The sequence below is a fragment of the Marmota monax genome, unplaced genomic scaffold (assembly GCF_021218885.2).
Source record: "Marmota monax isolate L192 unplaced genomic scaffold, Marmota_monax_Labrador192_F-V1.1 WCK01_AAM20220418_F8-fsc00114, whole genome shotgun sequence".
Lineage (NCBI taxonomy): Eukaryota > Metazoa > Chordata > Mammalia > Rodentia > Sciuridae > Marmota > Marmota monax.
In genome coordinates this window covers 2,452,093-2,470,591 of record NW_026694943.1, presented here as the reverse complement: position 1 = coordinate 2,470,591, position 18,499 = coordinate 2,452,093, and the positions used below count along the sequence as shown (strand labels likewise).

The 18,499-nt window shown below is 33.9% G+C and overlaps 1 protein-coding gene across 2 annotated transcripts in view; it reads right to left on the bottom strand.

Moving 5' to 3' along the window:
* Window positions 1-789: 789 nt before the first annotated feature.
* Tab2 (TGF-beta activated kinase 1 (MAP3K7) binding protein 2) overlaps window positions 790-18,499 on the bottom strand; it is a 75,549-nt gene continuing 57,839 nt past the window's right edge. For both annotated transcript variants that reach the window (XM_058573638.1, XM_046427389.2), the window contains exons 4-7: window positions 9,222-9,382; window positions 8,914-9,007; window positions 7,622-7,702; window positions 790-2,806 (exon numbers count right to left, since the gene is read on the bottom strand). In XM_058573638.1, coding sequence (XP_058429621.1) covers window positions 2,664-2,806; window positions 7,622-7,702; window positions 8,914-9,007; window positions 9,222-9,382 — 479 coding nt within the window. In that variant the 3' untranslated portion in view covers window positions 790-2,663. The remainder of the gene's footprint in view (window positions 2,807-7,621; window positions 7,703-8,913; window positions 9,008-9,221; window positions 9,383-18,499) is intronic.

The following is an 18,499-nucleotide window of genomic DNA, read 5'->3' as shown; positions in this document are numbered from 1 at the left end:
TCATTTAAAAAAGTAAATAAACAAAGTAAAGGCATTCTGTCCATCTACAACTACACACACATAAAAAAAAAAATTAAAGAAAATTTCTTTCATACTAGTTTTTTTTTTTTTTTTGGTACCAGGGATTGAACCCAAGGGCGCTCAACCACTGAGCCACATACCTAGCCCTTTTAATTTTGAGACAAGGTCTTGCTAAGTCCTTAGGGACTTGCTTAGTTGCTGAAGTTGGTCTCCATCTTGTGATCCTCCTGCCTCACCCTCCCAAACTGCTGGAATTACAAACATGCATCACCATGCCTGGCCCTCTTTCCTACTAGGTTAAACGGCAACCTGAGGCAGGCCTTTGTATAGCTACATCACAGAGACCAGCAAATGCTACCTCATTCTCTGTAAGCTCATAAAAACTGTGCCATGATACTGATAGAGCCAGTATCAACCATTGACAACCCAGCATAAATGGTCCAAGAAATCGTGCTTGTTTTCAACAATGGGGTAAATTTTCAAAAATTTTAAAACAGAAAGTTATAACACATTATAAAAAAAAGCTACATCCACTTTGTTCTGGCTTAGCTGAAATCTGGCTGCTATCAGTTAACAAGCAGCCTGGGGAAACTGACAAAAAGAATCCAAGCCATGTAGCTTCTGAACACCTGGTGTCCTGAGAGGACTCTAGAGGGTGAAGGTTATTTTTTAATTTTTTTCCTGATCTCAATTAACAATTAAATGTTCTGTTGGGGTACAAATTATTTCCTGTCCCACAAACTTTAAAAACAAGGCACAAAATCCACATTAGAATATAAGTTTTTTAATTTTTATAAATAACTTATCTGTTACAAAGATAGTTTACCCAGCTAAATCACAAAACCATCAACTCAAGATATCCAAATTACGTTTTATTAATAAAACAAGTAAAAACTGATTTATCAATCTTCACATAGAACTGCAGATGAAGCTGAAAAACAAGGCCTATTTTTAAAACAAAATGCATCCAATGTAAGGGCTCTGGGTCTACTGCCTAATTACCTAGGATTGTCATATTTCTTTCCATATACATAATGTAAAGCCTGGAAGCTGAGGCTTTGACATTCATAGAGATCACCGTAATAATCCTGATTATTTAAAACAGCCACTTGCAAACATTTACAGTGGGTGACAGTCTACATTACCTCCTGTCTTTTACTGTATTTCAGCACTTCCCTTAGCCCCATTCTAAGCACTGATATATAGTTTCATAATTCTTTTAAAATGCATACTGTTATCTTTTCTTGATTCCATTGAGTTATATACATTCCTGATCATCTGAATACTTATTTTCCTTACAAAAATATATCATCAAAATAAAGAGATGCTTGAGGTTGCTTCAGTGTTCAAGTTTGCTTATTTTTCTTTTTTTCCAGCTTTTCTTCAGTTGTCCTAAATATGAATAGCCTTGTTTTATAAATACACGTTACTGCCACCAAGTCAGGTTTAGAAACAGATTGTCCCAACAGTAAAGCATTTAAACTTCTTTCCAAATAAAAGGGCTGTCGGTACTGCTGCTGTTGCTGGTTTTGAAACTGTACTTTTCCGATAAAAATCTCCTGTGAAAGTTCTGTGGGGCACCAAGCAGATGAGGCACACTTTTCGAGTGGGTTAAAAATACCTTCTGTTTTAAGCTTCCCCATGGAAGACAAAACACCATGTTGTGCCACCCCACTTCTAAAGTCAGCACACAGTGTGACCTACTGACATAATTCATGTAATACCTTCTGCAGTTCATTGTGCAGCATCTGTATGTCTTCACAGAACATTGGCACCCATGAGGGCAAAGTACAGGGTAAGTAGAGGAAAGTTATTTTGTGCATAGTTTCATTTCATTAATGCTTTTTTATTTTACGACATTGCTTCTCTTAGGTAAGGCTTAAAAAGGGACATGATCGTGCTTAATCACTAAAAGGAAAAAAGAAAATTAGTTAACAAAAGGCTATTACACTATACATATAGAAATATAAGAAAATAATAAAGAAGAAATCACTTAAAGCAGACTCGAGAGATCTGTACAGTAGGAAAAGCTTTGGGGTATTTCACTGCATGTTTGTACAGACAATGCATGCTGCTTTCCTTTTCATCTTGAGACCCTAGATTCTGGCTTCACAGAGACATTTTCAGGGAAGACAAAGACAAGGCCAAGAGTACCACAGATGTGTGAAAGTCTTCCCCTAGCCAATGGCACTATGCGGCTGCAGTTTTTAAATAGTTAAACCTTGTTCCTTCTCTTGTATGTAGTGTTTCACTGAAAGCTTTAAAAATAAAAAAGCTATCATTCTATTTCTTCCTCCTGTCAAAATTCAGTAGTGACACGAGGGGAAAAAGTACTGGGAACACCTTGGCATTAACATAGTGAGAATTAGCTGTAACGGGCTCCTGGTAACACTGTACATGGTCAGGCAGCAAGCAATCAAGTCTTTCAGCAGATTACCTTTCAGGTGATGGATTTCAATTGCCCGTGACATTATACTGAGGTATTATTAGCTCTGTGGGCTGACCCTTAATATTAGCACAACACCATCTTGTCACACCTTCCATTTGACAAAATCCTATGTAGCAGTGAAATGTTGCCCCGATGACAGACTAGTTTCTTGAACTTTAGATGTGGTTTTAGAGAAGACATAGGGCCTTCTGGCTCAGAAATGCCGTGGCATCTCGCACTGTTCACAGCGGATTAAGGCTGGATGGTTCAAAAAAGTACAGGCAGTGCAATTCCACTGAGCCCCCTCATCATCGTCTGCGTCTTGAGTCTTTGGTGTTTTGATGGTAGACCTTTGATCTGTAAGAAAGAAAAAAATTTATTTTAAAGGCAAAGATTACAAAGTCTGACAAATTATGGCAACTCTAAATACCATTTGTACTGCATTGCATGAAGCAGTTTGTTAATCAAAGGAAGCTGAAACTGACACGTGCTTGACCACTCCAACCTTCACTGAGCTGGTACTTCTCCTCTGCGGAAGAGCAACACAGACATGATAGAACCACCCCACATCTCCTTAAGGGAGAAAACAGCATCAATTCCCCCAATTTAGAGCAGAAGAGAGGATACCCAATAGCAAACTTTCTGTAATGTCACTTAAAATCATAAAAGTGTCCAACTGCAAAGCAATACTGAGCGCATTTACGTCTCATTTCTCACTGAAGTCATCTTTGTATTTCCATTAAATGTTCTGTATCTACTGAAAACATAAATCTTGGATAACATAAATCAAATATAGAGAACCAATTTCTTATCTTATTTAACTGTATCAAAAATAGACCTTGAAGAAGTACATCAGTATAAAACTTCTACCAAATTTTCTTACTTTTTAAAAATCACATTTACTATGGTGGAATAGAAATGACCTTAGGTAGTAGTAGTAGTAGCCTTTTCATTTTGTTGAAAAGTTTCCTTTTTGTGCAGAAGCTCTTAAGTATGATGCATTTCCACTTACGTATTTTTTGCTTTTGTTGCCATTTCCAAAAAAATCATTGTATAGAACAATGTCAAGAGGTCTTTTCCCTATGTTTTCTTCTAGTAGTTTTATGACTTAAGTTTAAATCTTAAATCCATTTTGAGTAAATTTTTGTATACGGTGTGAGGTAAGGTTCCAATATCATGCTTCTACTTGTGGATATTTGTTTTCCCAATATCATTTTTTTAAAGAGGCTATCATTCCCCCATTCTGTGTTTTTGGTAACCTTGTCAAAGATAAGCTCACCACAGATGCATGTACTTATTTCTGTGCTCTCTATTCTGTTCTACTACTGGTCTGCATATCTGTTTTTATGTCAGTACCATACTGTTTGGTTATTGTAGGTTTGTAATTTATTTTGAAATAATGGGGTCTTCTGTTATTCCTTTGGCACCCTGAAAGTTAATCTGTGAGTTACTTTGAACAATATTAGTTCCTCTAATCTGTGAATGGAGGATGCTTTCCATATGTGTATTTATTAGTTTCCTTCATCAGTGCTTCTTAATTTTGGTATATAAACATTCCACCTCTTTGGTTAAGTTTATTTGTATTTATTCTTTTTGTTGTTACTGTGAATGGTATTGTTTTCCTGATTTTCCTTTCACAGTTCACTGTGTATAGAAACCTAATTGATTTTTTTCTTTTTTTAAAATAAGCTTTTCATATTTTTTAAATATTGGTTTTTTTTAGTTATATATGGACACAATATCTTTGTTTATTTATCTTTTATATGTTGCTGAGAATTGAACCCAGTGCCTCTTATGTGCGAGGCAAGTGCTCTGCCACTAAGCCACAGCCTCAACCCCTAATTGATTTTTAAAAAAATTTTTAGTTGAACATGGACACAATACTTTTATTTTACTTATATATTTACTTTATGTGGTGCTGAGGATTGAACCCAGTGCCTCATGTGTGCAAGGCAAGCACTCTATACCACTGAGCCACAACCCTAGCCCCCCTAATTGATTTTTGTACGTTGATTTTGTATCTGTAATTTTACTACATTCTTTTATTAGTTTTTTGTTGTTGTTGTATCTTTAGGCTTTTCTACATATATTGTTGTCCTATTTTATCCTTGGGAAATACACTGAATGGCCCCCAGGGGATGCCTGAAATCATGGATCACACTGAATTCTATATATACCATGTTTATTCCTATACCTATATTTATAAATTAGGCATCATGAGAGATTAACAATAACTGATAATAGAATAATTATACTAATATATTGCAACAAAAGTTATTTAAAACTTACTGCTTTTCAGAACATGGTTGACTGTAGGTAACCAATATGAAAGCAAATGCAGATAAGGGGTGACCACCATACAATCCTGTCTTCTGCAAACAGAATTTAACTTTCTCTTTTTTGATTTGGAAATCTATTGTTCATTTTTATTCTCTAATTGCTCTCGTTAGGACTTTACACTGTGTTGAAAAGGAGAGGACACAGTAGGCATCCCTGCTTTGCATTAGCTCTCGTAGCGGAAATCTTTCCATTTTCTCCCACTGACTATGATGTTATCTGTGTTTTTCAGACATGGCCTTTAGTATGTTAAGTTCCTTCTACATCTATTTTGTTAAGAGTTTTAATCATCAATGGATGTTGAACTTGGTCAAATAATTTTTATGCATCTACTCAGTTGACCACAACAGCTTTTACTTTCTATGTGTTGTATCACACTGATTTCTGTAGGATGAATCATTCATTCTTCCATCTTAGGGATCAATCTCAATCATGGAATATGATCCTTTTAGTGTGTTACTAAATTTGGTTTGCCATTATTTTAATGAGGATGGGGATTGTAGCTCAGTAAAAGAGCATTGCCTAGCATACATGAGTCTCAGTACTATAAATTTTTTTTAAAATGAAGCTTTTATGCATTCATGGTTCAGCAGGTATATCACTTATGAATGTATCTATAGATATCTGGTCTGGAGCTTTTGTTGTTGTTGTTATTGGGAGATATTGTATTACAGTTACTTATTTGTTACTGTGTTCAGGCTACTACTTCTTCAGTTTTGGTAGGTTATATATTTCTAGGGATTTACCCATTTATACGTTATTGAGTTTGTTGGTGTAAATACATACACACACACACACACACACACAGTAGACCCTTATAATCCTTTTATGTTTGAGGCTTCTCAGTTCTGATTTTGAATCTTCTGTTTTTCTTAATCTCTCTAGCTATGAGTTTGTCAACTTTATTTTTTCAAAAAATGTTTACTTCTTAATTTTTATATTGTTTTAAAATTCTCTGATTTATTTTTGTGCTACTCTATTATTCCCTTCCTTCTACTAACTTGGGGTTTAGTTTGTTGTTCCTCTAGTTCCTTGAGTATAAAGTTAGATTGTTTATTTGTGACCTTTCTTCTTTTTTTTTGAACTTACCTCTTTGTATTATTTTTGTTTGATCTCATAGGTTTTGATATGTTGTTTTTGTTTTTCTCAAGATACTACTTAAATTCCCTTTTCATTTCCTCAAAGATCCAATGGATGTTCAAAAGTGTGTTGTTTACATTTACACAAATTTTCTGGTATTCTTGTTAATGATTTCTAGTTTCATTCCACTGTGGTTGAAAAAGATAATTGGAATGATTCTGGTCTTCTTAAATTTGACTTAGTTTGTAAACTAACATGTTGATCTACCCTGGAGAATGTTCCATGGGACCTTGAGATAAATGTATATTCTTTTGCTATTGGGTAGGCAGTTCTATATTGTTTGTGCCTTCCTTTTGAACTGATCCTTTATCATTTATATGTAAAAATTATATGTATTAAGATTTCTTTGTGTTTAGAGACATATTTAGACTTAAAAATCTATTTTTTTTCTGATACAACCACTCATGATTTCTTTTGGTTACCATTTACATGAAAAATCTTTTCCCATCCCTTCACTTTCAGCCTATGTATGCCTTTAAATATAAAACAAGTCTCTTATAGATAGCACATTGTTGGATCCTGTTTTTAAAATTTCTTTTATTCCACATTTAAGGCAATAATTGCTAAGTGAAGACTTATTACCATTTTGTTGTTTCTAGTTCATTTGGCAGGTTTTTGCTCCTCTTTTTCTCTTTTGCTATCTTCCTTTTATGATTTTTTAATAGTGAGTACTTTGCTTTTCTTTTTATCTATCTATATGAGGGTTCTTCTTTGTCATTAGCTTGACACTTGCATAAAATATTTTAACTATACGTTTCTATTTTAAGTTGATGATAACTTCAGTTGCATACAAAATACTATACTATACTTTCAGCACCCTTATCCTGTCATTTTGTGTTCTTATAGTCAAAGTTTGCTTTTAAAAATACTGTATATTCATTAATATAATTTTAATATTTTAACTTTCATATTAAAGTAAATTATACACCATGACTGTAATGTTATAGAACCTGTATGTATATGTTTACATATTTACCTTCAATAGTGTGAATTATGCATTTGATTTCATTTCTTTACTATTTTAATGCCTGGATCAAAACATACAGACATATTTTGACATGTGTCAATTTGGTATGCATATATTCTGTGACTATCAATGATGTAAAATGACACCAGGTAACATTTTCTGAAAACCATTCATCTGGAATTCAGGATATTTTGATTACGTAAAGTCATATCAATATTAAATAAAATAGGACACTATGAAAAAATAAACTTCCCTAAAAGTGTCATCATTTATCTAAATTGAAAGAATACAAATTTTTGCCCTTGATAATTTATTTTAAAACCAAGACTTGCTATTTTGGGAATACAAAGTAATCTCTAAGGTCACATGTACTGCTATTTTTTTACTTTTTTATTATTTTTTTTTTAGTTGTTGATGGACCTTTATTTATATGCAGTGCTAAGAATCAAACCCAGTGCCTTATTCATGCCAGGCAAGCGCTCTTGTTACAACAGGAGCCACAACCTCAGCCCACATCTATTACTTTTAAGAAGCTAAATACATTACACCTTTGCATCCTCCCCAGCCCCCAGCATATAAATGAAAATAAACAAACATCTTCCTAATAAATCCACCCAAGAATGCCAAAGTTTGAAGTACTTCTAGAGTGGAAGGTTGTTAAAAATAAAAAGTTTCTAAGATCTTGCTTTTCAAAATTAACAGTTTTCACACTTAATGGATACACTAACCTTTGGGTTTTGGTGGCACAGGACCTACAAATCCAATATTGTCATAAAAGTTATGAATAGCGCTGGGGTTAAAATGTGGTCCTGAAATATATAAAAAGTAAATATATCAATGTTTATAGTCCAAAAATACTTATTTTATTTTTTAAAGCAAGCATTTCTTTCTAAAAATGCTACAGTATAAAACCAAAGAAATGCTTTTCATTATCTTCATCTCTATCTCAAATTATATGTAAGATTTCAAAAACATATTTCAAAATATAGGTATAATATAACATTCATACACCGAGATAAGTGTTAAATTGGGGAAGAAGTCAAACTAAAGATGGTAAGAAAGAATTAGAAGCGACCCCTGTTCTATGTTACAAATGAAAATAACATAAAATTTAAAAAGTAACTTTAAATTATCAAGCATGGACTTGAACAACTAAAGAGCCTGGCCCCAAGTAAGTATACAAATCTTGTGCTAATGTGATATAATGGTTCAAATTTTTTACTACATGAACATTTCTTTTCTTCAAAGTTTAAACTGCGGCATTTTTCTATGAATGTTTCAAGATAAACAGCTTACCAATATATATTTTTTTAAATTTAAGTAAAATCAATCATCTTTCAGTTTAATGAATGTTGGAAGACACTCCAAAGTAAGACTGAGGATTTCTTTTTTATTAATTTCCTTCCTTTCCCTATTTTTTTCTATTTTATATATTTCTATTATTTCCCCAATTTCAGGATTAGTTTTAAGTGATAAAATTTTGCTTTAGTTTTCTATGGAAATGAATTAAGTCATAAACATTTTTTTACTACAATAAGAAATTATAGCTATTAATAGCTAATTATTACTGCTAATAACTGCTATTAATAGTTCAAATATAAAAAGCTACCATTGACCTACAAATGTATAATCTTACTTTCATCATCTTCTCTATTTTTTTCAATTAAGGCAGTGCCATTGAGATGGGAATGCATAATTCTTGAAAGGACAAAAACGAAACATTTACATGGATACATCTGTTAATTAATAAACATCACAAAAGATTCTACACACACAAAAGCAATACATCTGACCAAAAGTGGATCTGAAGTATATAAAGTGTATCAAGTGACTTCTGAACCAAGTATGTACTTATTTTGGGGGGCAAAAGAGGCAATAAAAATCTAATGTTTCTTTAGCATTATCATCTGGCTCCAAACTGAGGTAGTAAAATTATGACTGATGAGTTCGTTCTCAGCCACAGGAAAAGAGTTGGCAGATTAATTCAATGAATTTCAGCTGAGTATGCACTGAACTTTACCTCGGGCTTGAAAAAGATCAATTTCTTTGGTTAAGCAGTCAATGTCAATCTGGAGTTGTCTATTACAACTTCTCAACTGCTGCATTTCTTCGAGCTGAAAAATAATTCCATGTCAGAAAGATTTGCATTGAAATCTCATGTTATTAGTTAAGAAAGAATGGAGTTTTTGTCAGGGGAAGGTAAGGACAGAAAAACAAGTATGAATTTAAGAACATTTGTAGAAAACTACATCAAGTCTTTTGACATTATGGCATACAGCTTATTCTCAGGTTCAAGCACAGAGGTCATCACAGTTACATATGACTTACCGAAGGTATTTGGGATATGGAATTTGATCTTTTCAGGCGCCTTCGAGTTAGATTATTTTCCATTTCATTGACCTCAGATTTTAGTTTATCCAGCTTTTTCTTTTGAATCTCAAGTTCTCTTTGAAGTCGTTCCATTCTGGCCTTCTGGTGTACCAACAGAGCTGCAATACATGTTAGTAAACATGAGGACCCGCCTACTTCAGTCAGTTAACCTTTAAGCAGACTTGGGAAAAGAAAACAAATGAATATTTCTGTGCCAAACAGGAGCTGTCAAGAATCCCAAAACTACATTAAAACAAAATATTTTGAGATTAAACATTTAAAATTCCAAAAATAATTGTTTTAATTATTTAAACAAATGTCACTTTATTTAAAAAAATTTTAGGATTTGGATTAAATCCACTTTATGGCCGAAGACAGTGATTTTAGCCTATTACTTTTCTAAAGATTCTAGTCTAGTTAACCTACTCATTGTTATCTAATTCACATCTGACATTTGGAAAGGATAAGCCCTTTTACTCCAGAGTAACATATTTATTTTTTGCATGAGATATTCTAACATTAAAATTATATATATATTTTAGAAGGGAGTGTGGGAATAGGGTGAATACATGTTGGTGTATGCAACAAGTAAAACAGGAAGACTGATTACAAGCCGCCTGAGTGTTAACATTAAAGTATTCAAATTGAAAAGTAAAAATAATACCATTTACAGAAATTGCTTTTTATTTTCTTACACTCAGACCATATTTTGTGAAAATATTTTATACACACACACACACAGTTTGTAGTACTTGGTATTGAACCCAGAGCTTCACGCATACTAGATAAGCACTCTACCACTGAGCTACATCCCCAGTTCCTAAGATTTTTAAAAGAAACAAAATAAGCAATCAATCTTGAACCATGAACTCCCTGAGAAACCTTATTAAGCCTTGAAAACAGGGGTATGTCTTTTTGATCCATCTCTGGACAACTGAACCCTCATCCTTTCATCCTTTAGTATATACTGGATTGGAAATAAAGGTACTTGACCTATTTTTATGAGATAGCAGCTTGGGATGATTCTATCTTGAGGAAATAGGCAGATGTAAAAAAATACCTTAAATCTCTAGAAATAAAGTCCTTTGAAATGAAAAAAGTAAAAAAGATTAAATAGAAGATTAATAGTCAAAGACACAGTTGGTGACCTATAAGATCGATCTAAGAATTTTACCCAGAATGTACATATAGCACTAGAAAACATGAAGGAGGAGTTAAAGGATCTCACATACAGTCATATACTATATATTGACATTTGGGTCAATGACAGCCTGCATACACAAAAGCAGACCCAAAACATTATAATGGAACTCTAAAATTCCCACTGCCTAACACTTTTACTGTGTCTTTTCTATGCTTAGACAGATTTAGATACACAGATAACTACCAGTGTTTTACAATTACCTACAGTTTTCAGTACAGGTTTGCAGCTTAGGAGTTACAGGCTGCATCACACAGTTCAGGTATGTAGGAGGTAATAGCATTGAGGTTTGTCTAAATACATTTTAGGATGTTTGTAGGATGAGAAAAATCAGCTAATGATATATTTTCAGAACCTATCACCATCATTAAGTGACCCATGACTGTACATCTAAAAAGGAATACCAGAAGAAAACAAAGAGGCAAGATGTGAAGAGATACTAGCTGAAAATGTTCCCAAATAGAAGAAAATAACAAATTCCAGAAAATAATGGAATAATTTGCTCATCTAAGAATACAGATGATTAAGACATTTTCAAAGTCTGGGTGATTTCATCAATGATAGATGGCTGTTGAAATAACTACTAAAAATGCTTTTTTGTTAAGATGATGATGAAATACAAAGGGATGAAGGTAAGATATCTGAGTAAATCTATGAAAGAGGAAAAAACCATGGTGGATGTGGGGAATGACTGAGATGGTCTAAGGGAAAGTGAAACTAAAATCTTAGAAAAGAGTAACAAGAAATTGGAAGTATGAAAAATTAGAAAGTATGCTAAGGTCTTCCAACTGTTCAGAGTATCCTCAAATGCTGCTAAGACAAATACACATGTTAGTTTCTAAATTAAATATACAGCTTCTATATTAAAATGTAGTTTCTAAACAGTAATAAGAATGTTTAGTTTTGTTTAGTTTCTAAATTCAGTGACAGAACAAAGAGAAAGAGAGAAAATGTGATTAAGCCTAAAGGGCAAGTAAGCAGGTTTAAAGGAAAAAAATAGAAAACAAAACCAAAAAGCTGACAGAAGCAGTTCCAATTTTATTAGTAATCACAACAAAAGCAGCCCACTTAGAAGTATTGGTTGAATCACAAGAGATCAGCACACCATATTTTAAAAATTCAGTTACATGCTATTTATATGAAAACATTCCAAATATAGTTCACTCATCCATTCTTAATAAACTGACAGCCCATTATGTGTCAGATGCCATCGTTGGCCATTTGGGAAATGAGGCAAAAGCCTCTGCCATGGTGGGGTGCACACTACAATGGCAGGAGAGGCTGGGGCAGGAGAGGCTGGGAGGAGGGTAAGAACAAGACTGCATAAGTGGTCAGTGAATTATACAGGACAAATCTGGCCTGTTTTGTGAAGAAAGTTTTGTTGGAATCAGCCTTACTCATTTGTTTACTTAATGGTTATGGGTTTTTCCTGTTATAATAGCACTTGAGTTGTTCTGACAGAAACTATGTGGCCTGCAAAATCCTAAATAATTTACTATTTGACCCTGTACCAGACCACATAGTGCCTTGCTGACCTTATTAAAAAGATTCTGAATAAAATGAAGACCACATCAATGCACAAAAAGGTATAAAATAAAAGGATTAAAGTAAGAACCTTGTACTTCAAGCACCCTCTCACAGGCACAAAGTGAGAGTAGCCAACTGTTGGAGGTCTGAGGACTGTGGTGCACTGAAGGTAAGGACAAAAGCCAAAGTCCAATAACCTAAGAAAAAGAAGTGTCCCCACTTCTGGGTGATAATATGATTCCCTTCTATTTATTTCCACACAACATTTGATATTTGACAAAAATTTATAAGATACACATAAAAGCACGAGAAAAGCCCAACTCATTATCCAGAAATAATGCAACCAACAGAACCATTATCAAGGTGGGCCAGATGCTGGAAGTCCCTAATAGGCTAAAGGGTTGAACTTAAAAGGTGGACAATGTGCAGACAAAGAAGCACAATTTGAGATGGTAGAAACTGCAAATGAATCAAATGCTAGAAATAAAAAATACAGTAGCAGAGATAAGAATTCCTTTAACAGGCTTATCAGCACTAGGCACACCAGTTCTGTGGTGATAGAATGTGAATGTGAAGACACAAATGACCTATATTCAACACAAAGAAAAAAGTGGAAAAGAACAAAGAATTCAGGAGTTGTAGGACAACATGAAAAGCATGTGTGTAATTGGCAAGGAAGAAAAGAAAAACAAGACAGAAAAAATATTTCTGTCTTGGGGCTGTAGCTCAGTGGTAGAGCACCTGCCTCGCACGTGTGAGGCACTGGGTTCTATCCTCAGCACCAAATAAAAATAAATAAATAAAGACATTGTGTTCATCTACACCTAAAATCAATCAATCAATCAATAAAATTTGAGGGCTGGGGATATAGCTAAGTTGGTAGGGTGCTTGCCTTGCAAGCTCAAGGCATTGGGTTCAATCCCCAGCACCACAAAAAAAAAAAAAAAAAAAAAAAAAGTTAACGAAACAATGAATTATAGATCCAAGAGGCCCAGAGAGCCAAATAATATTAAAACTAGAGAAAATACTTATGTCACATCCTAGTCAAACTACCTAAAACCAAAGACAGAGAAAAAATCTTGAATGCAGCTAGAGATTTTTTTCCCTTTGTGCTACCGGGGATTGAACCCAGGAGAGTTCATGCATACTAGGCGAGTGCTCTACCACTGAGCTACATCCTCAGTCCTTTTAAAAATTTTTTATTTTGGACAGGGTCTTGATAATTGCTAAGGCTGCCTTGAACTTGAGATCCTCCTGCCTCAAGCCTCCTGAGTAGCTGGGTATGCTTAATATAGATAAATCAGGCAAAAATAAACTGAAATAAAGTTAGTCTATTCACTTCAGAAATACCTCTTTTAGAAAATAAATTTGACTTTAGGATAAAATGCTTTATGAGACTACGAGGTTCTTAATGCTAAAAGGGAAAAAATGCTAATACATGATTCTCATTCTAAATGGAAAATCAAAAAAGATATTCTAATTTATTTTCCAATAGTGCATCATAAAGCATAAATTCCAGGATTCTTTTAGTCACAGCTCCTCTCATAATTCCCAATCTGGTATTTTTAATGTTTCTATCTTAATAGGAAGTAAACCAGGTTGAGCTACAGAGAAGGCCAATATTAACTTTTAACAGTGGGCAAAAATCTGATTTAAAGATTTAAAATTGAAGTGGCCTGTTATGATTTGGATCTGGAATGTCCAGCAAAGACTCATGTGTTGAAGGCAAGGTCCCTAATGCAATAATGTTCAGATATGGGGCTTTTAGGAGTCATTAACCTCATGAAAGGATCAATTCAGCATGGCTGAATGGACTATAGCAAGTGGTGGAGACAGCAGGAGGTGAGACTTAGATGAAGGGTTGTGACCTTGGGGACTATATATTTTCCCCAGCTCTTTCCCCTCTCATGCTCTGCTTTCTTTTTTTTTTTTTTTTTAAATATTTATTTATTTATTAGTTGTAGTTGGACACAATACCTTTATTTATTTATTTATTTTTATGTGGTGCCGAGGACTGAACCCAGGGCGCGCATGTACTAGGCAAGCTCTCTAACGCTGAGCCACAACCCCAGCTCTGCTTTATGACCACACTAACTGAGCAGCGTTGCTCTGCCATTCATGCCATGATGTTTTGCCTCACCACAAGCCAATGGAACCAACCAACCACCATGGACTGAAACCTCTGAAACTGTGAGCCAAAATAAAATTTCCCCCCTGCAACTTGTTTTTCTCAAGTATTTTGTCTTATCAATGGAAAACTGACTAACACAGAGCCACAGTTGCTACAGGTATAGCTATGAAGGAAATGGTTTTGAAATTAAACAGCAAATTTTTCAGAACATTTCTGAAACAGAAAATACTGCATCCTTGGTAATTCATAAAGAGAGAAGTTTTTGCAATGGCTAAAGATTTGGCTATGATAAGTCTGAGGTTCTAAAGTAAAATATTGCAACTCTAGTGTCTTAAAATTATTTAAGAGGTACTTCTTTCCAGTTTTAAAAAAATTTTAGTTACAAAGACTGTATTACTTATAAATGACATACTCGGTTTAGGATCTCTTAAGTACGTCTCTTAGTTATAAACAAGCTAAGTGTGATATGAACACAGTATAAAAGGGCAATTTCTTAGCAATTCTTTATGCCTCTAATTACTTTTCACTTATAGGTTGGGGTTTTTAGATAGGAATCTGAGGAAGATAAACTACAGAGAAGAAAAGGAGGTTAATGTGAATTTCTAAAAAAATTATGAAAATTCAGCTAAAGCTAAACTTTCTTCTTTAGCTGTGATTTCTGCAATTTTAATCTCTGTTGTACAAAATATTACCCAATCCCTGTACGTTATGAAACAGTATTGTCAGCTTTATTCTGAAGAAGGATAATTATAGTAAAGACACTTCTGTTCTAATCAGCCTCCACCAAAAGACCAGAGAGAAACACAATTATACTTCCAGGGTACAAAAGAAGTAGATGTTTGGGGGCTGTAGAGAGCAACTGTAGAGAGCTACAGTTGCTGAGGGAGGTTAGAAATTTTCATCACTGTTATGGAAAATGACTGTGAATAGAGACTTGAGAAGATTACTTCTCAGGGCTTCCTTTTTTTTTTTTTTGGCATATAAAGAAACTGTTTTAAATGAAATAATTCTAACCACATATCATGATGAACCAGGCTGATGAACATCTACTAATTACACATGAGAAAAATTTGTTGTGGAACTTCAGTGAGGGAAAATTTTCTCCATCCCTTTTATTTACATAGATTAATACTAACTTAAAAAGCTAAGCTATAAAGATGGAATTATTATTAGCCATGACTTTAAAGATGGTTGACTGCACACTGTACTTCAAGAATTTTCTGTTTCCTGAAAGCCCATGAAAATGACAAGAGGAATAAAACTGGTATAATCCAACAATAAAGAACAGGAAGAAGGCAGTTAATGGACAACAGATTTCAACAAGTTTCTAGAACACTAAAAGCAGATGAAATGACATAGACTAATGAAGAAGAACAGAGAAACATACAGTCTTGTGGACAAGTGGGCTGCTACAAAGAGCAGTGAGCAAACCTGCCCTGCAGAAACTTACCTATTCAGTACTAAGCAGTCTGTCAAGTGCTGAGTCTCACTTTCATATACAGGGCTCTCAGCCAGCCTTCATGACACTTCCCTCTTAAATATGAACCATCTGCCAAGTATCACAACACATTTGAGGACGCGTGAAAGAACTGAATGAACAGTGAGAAAAACTAAACCAGATTAAGTGGAGATAACTGAGGAGAGGGATGAGAACTTAAATTCTAATTACTGTCATTAAGAGATGAGAAATAATATTATACCCATAAAACAACTGTTATGAAAAAGAATCAGAACTAGCATTCAGAAATTAAAAACATTAATGCTGAAATGAAAATTTCATACATGGGCTGGAATAAATATTAAGGGAATTTCCTAAAATGTAAAGTGGACAAAGGTACACTATATTGAGGATATGAGAATAAGAAATAAATAGAAAGTTGGTTCAGGAATTTAAACTGCTGAAGAAGCAAGGTTCTATAAAGAGAAAGCATGGAAACTAATGAGGACCATAAAAGAATTTTCCAGGGCTGAAGGGAGAGGTGTTAACTTTTGAACAGGAGGAGTCCACAGAATGTGGGATGAGATGATTTAAAAAAGAGAGAGAGAGAGAGAGAGAGAGAGAGAGAGAGAGAGAGAGAGAGAGAGACAGACAGACAGACTTAAGCTTAAACATAACATGGCAGAGTTTCAGACTACTAGGACAAAAGGAAGATCTTAAGTATTTCCAGAAAGAAAAGAAATAGGTTACAAAGGCACAAGAATCACATTGACATAAGATTTCCTCTTGACAGGGGCAGTTGGTGGCACGTTCTGTGGAAAAAATTTTCATCCAAGAATTCTACACCAAGCTAGAAATATGAGGGCATTTTCAGACATTTAGGACTTAAAAGTAACTTATTCTAAGTCTTTTATTAGATATTAGAGATGTTCTAGCAAACTGAAGGCATAAACCAAGAAGGAAGATAAGATCTAAGAGATGGTAACTATGAGTGATAAAAACCCAGAAAGCTGTATCAAAGAACTATATAATACGGATAAATTACTTGGCTCTGTTGTAAACATTTACAAGTATGATGATTAGACGTGTAATTTCAGTAAGTTCCCGGCTTCATAAGCATCCTATAAATCAATACGCTATATAATTGCTGTGGTCAGAATGTTTGTATTCTTCCCAAATTCACATGTAGAAACATAATCCCCCGATGGTGCTATTATGAAGTGCCTTTGGGAAGTGATTAGGTCACCAGGGCTGTACTCTCATGAATGGGGTTAGCGCCCACATCCAAGATGGTGCTTGCTCTTCCCATTCCACCATGTGAGGATACACCAAAGGCATCTATGAGTAAAGGGACTTCTCACAGAAGGCATCTATGAGTAATGGGACCTCACTAGACACTGAGTCTGCTTGTACCTTGATCTTGAACTTCCCAGCCTCCACAACTGTGAATAATAAATTTCTGTTGTTCATAAATTATCATGAACAAAATGTCAATGTTGTCTACTCTGAATATATATTATATAAGTAAAAATAAAGATGACACAGGCTGGGTAGCCTGTGTTATCAGCAAAAGCTTTCTGTACCATAGCAAGAAGTTAGCAGAAAAAGGTTTAAACAGTATCAATGTATTTTAAAAGCTGTACTGAAGCTCTCTCTGTATCTATTTATATTTTATAATACATATAATGTAATTACATATAAATAATATACCTTGTATATTGAACATACATCAATATGTCTATAAAATAGTATACCTTAAAATACATTAAGTTTCCACTATTCTGGAATTCAATATAATCTGAATAGTAATGAGGCTTACATTATTTTTGAACACTCATTCAAAAGAAATTAATAATTCAAATTAATTAATTAATTATTAATTAATACCACGAATGAAGTGTGAACAAAGATAAAGTTACGGAAACAAACTATTTCAACACCTTATACGTTATTACCTTGAAAGCTACAGGCACTAAATGTCTATTAAATATAAAATAGTGATAATGATCTGCTGTTTCTTTTTCTTCTTGGTGATGGAGTGTCACTATGTTGCCCAGGCTGGCATCAAGTCTCTTTTTTGAGTAGCTGGGGTTACAGGCATATACCATCATGCCTGGCTTAACATTTTGACTTTTAATGGGTAGTAAATAGAAATATTGTTGAAAAAAACCCTTGATATTTAAAGCCTCCTTAAAGTTTAGCTTATTTTTTTTTTCACTTGATTTACTAATACACTGTAAAATATGGCAATACTTTTAGGTTGATGACATTGCATATCAGTGGCTTCTTTATACGCTAGTCCTAGTGGTGTATTTAATATCTCAATAATATATTTCTTTATTTAGTTTTCTAAACTTTTACCTTCCTAAATAGATGAAAATGAGGAATTATAGATAGAGAAAACATATTCAGTACCTTTAAATATTTTTAGTCAAAATTAATGGATATAAGTAATTAAAGCATGCAGCACCCTCTTGTGGCTGATAACTGAATTTTCCTGAATTTAAGTACCAGGGCTCCTAAACCACTCCTTGAGGTATTATAGATGTTTTATATAAAAAGCTTTGTCTTGACCCCACTTTTGTCAGCTTCTAACGAACAATGGAGACAAGTTTACTCATTTTATTTAAAACTAGAAGAACACACTGAAAGTTCCAGATGATGTTAGTGTTAATAATTTTAGGCACTTTATAGTATAAGTAATGCCTAATTTCTCCAGAAGCTCATAAATAAAAACACAAGAGAATAGAATATGCTTATTAAAGAAATACCTATGCTACCGTACAGTGTATCAGGAACTGATGTACACAAAGATTTCAGGCTTATTTAAAAGGAAATAAGAAAACTCTGCCATTGAAAAACATATCAATACTTATTTCTAGTACTTTTAGGTTTTTGTCTATCATGATTTTATATGCCTAACTCAGGAATATGCTTCA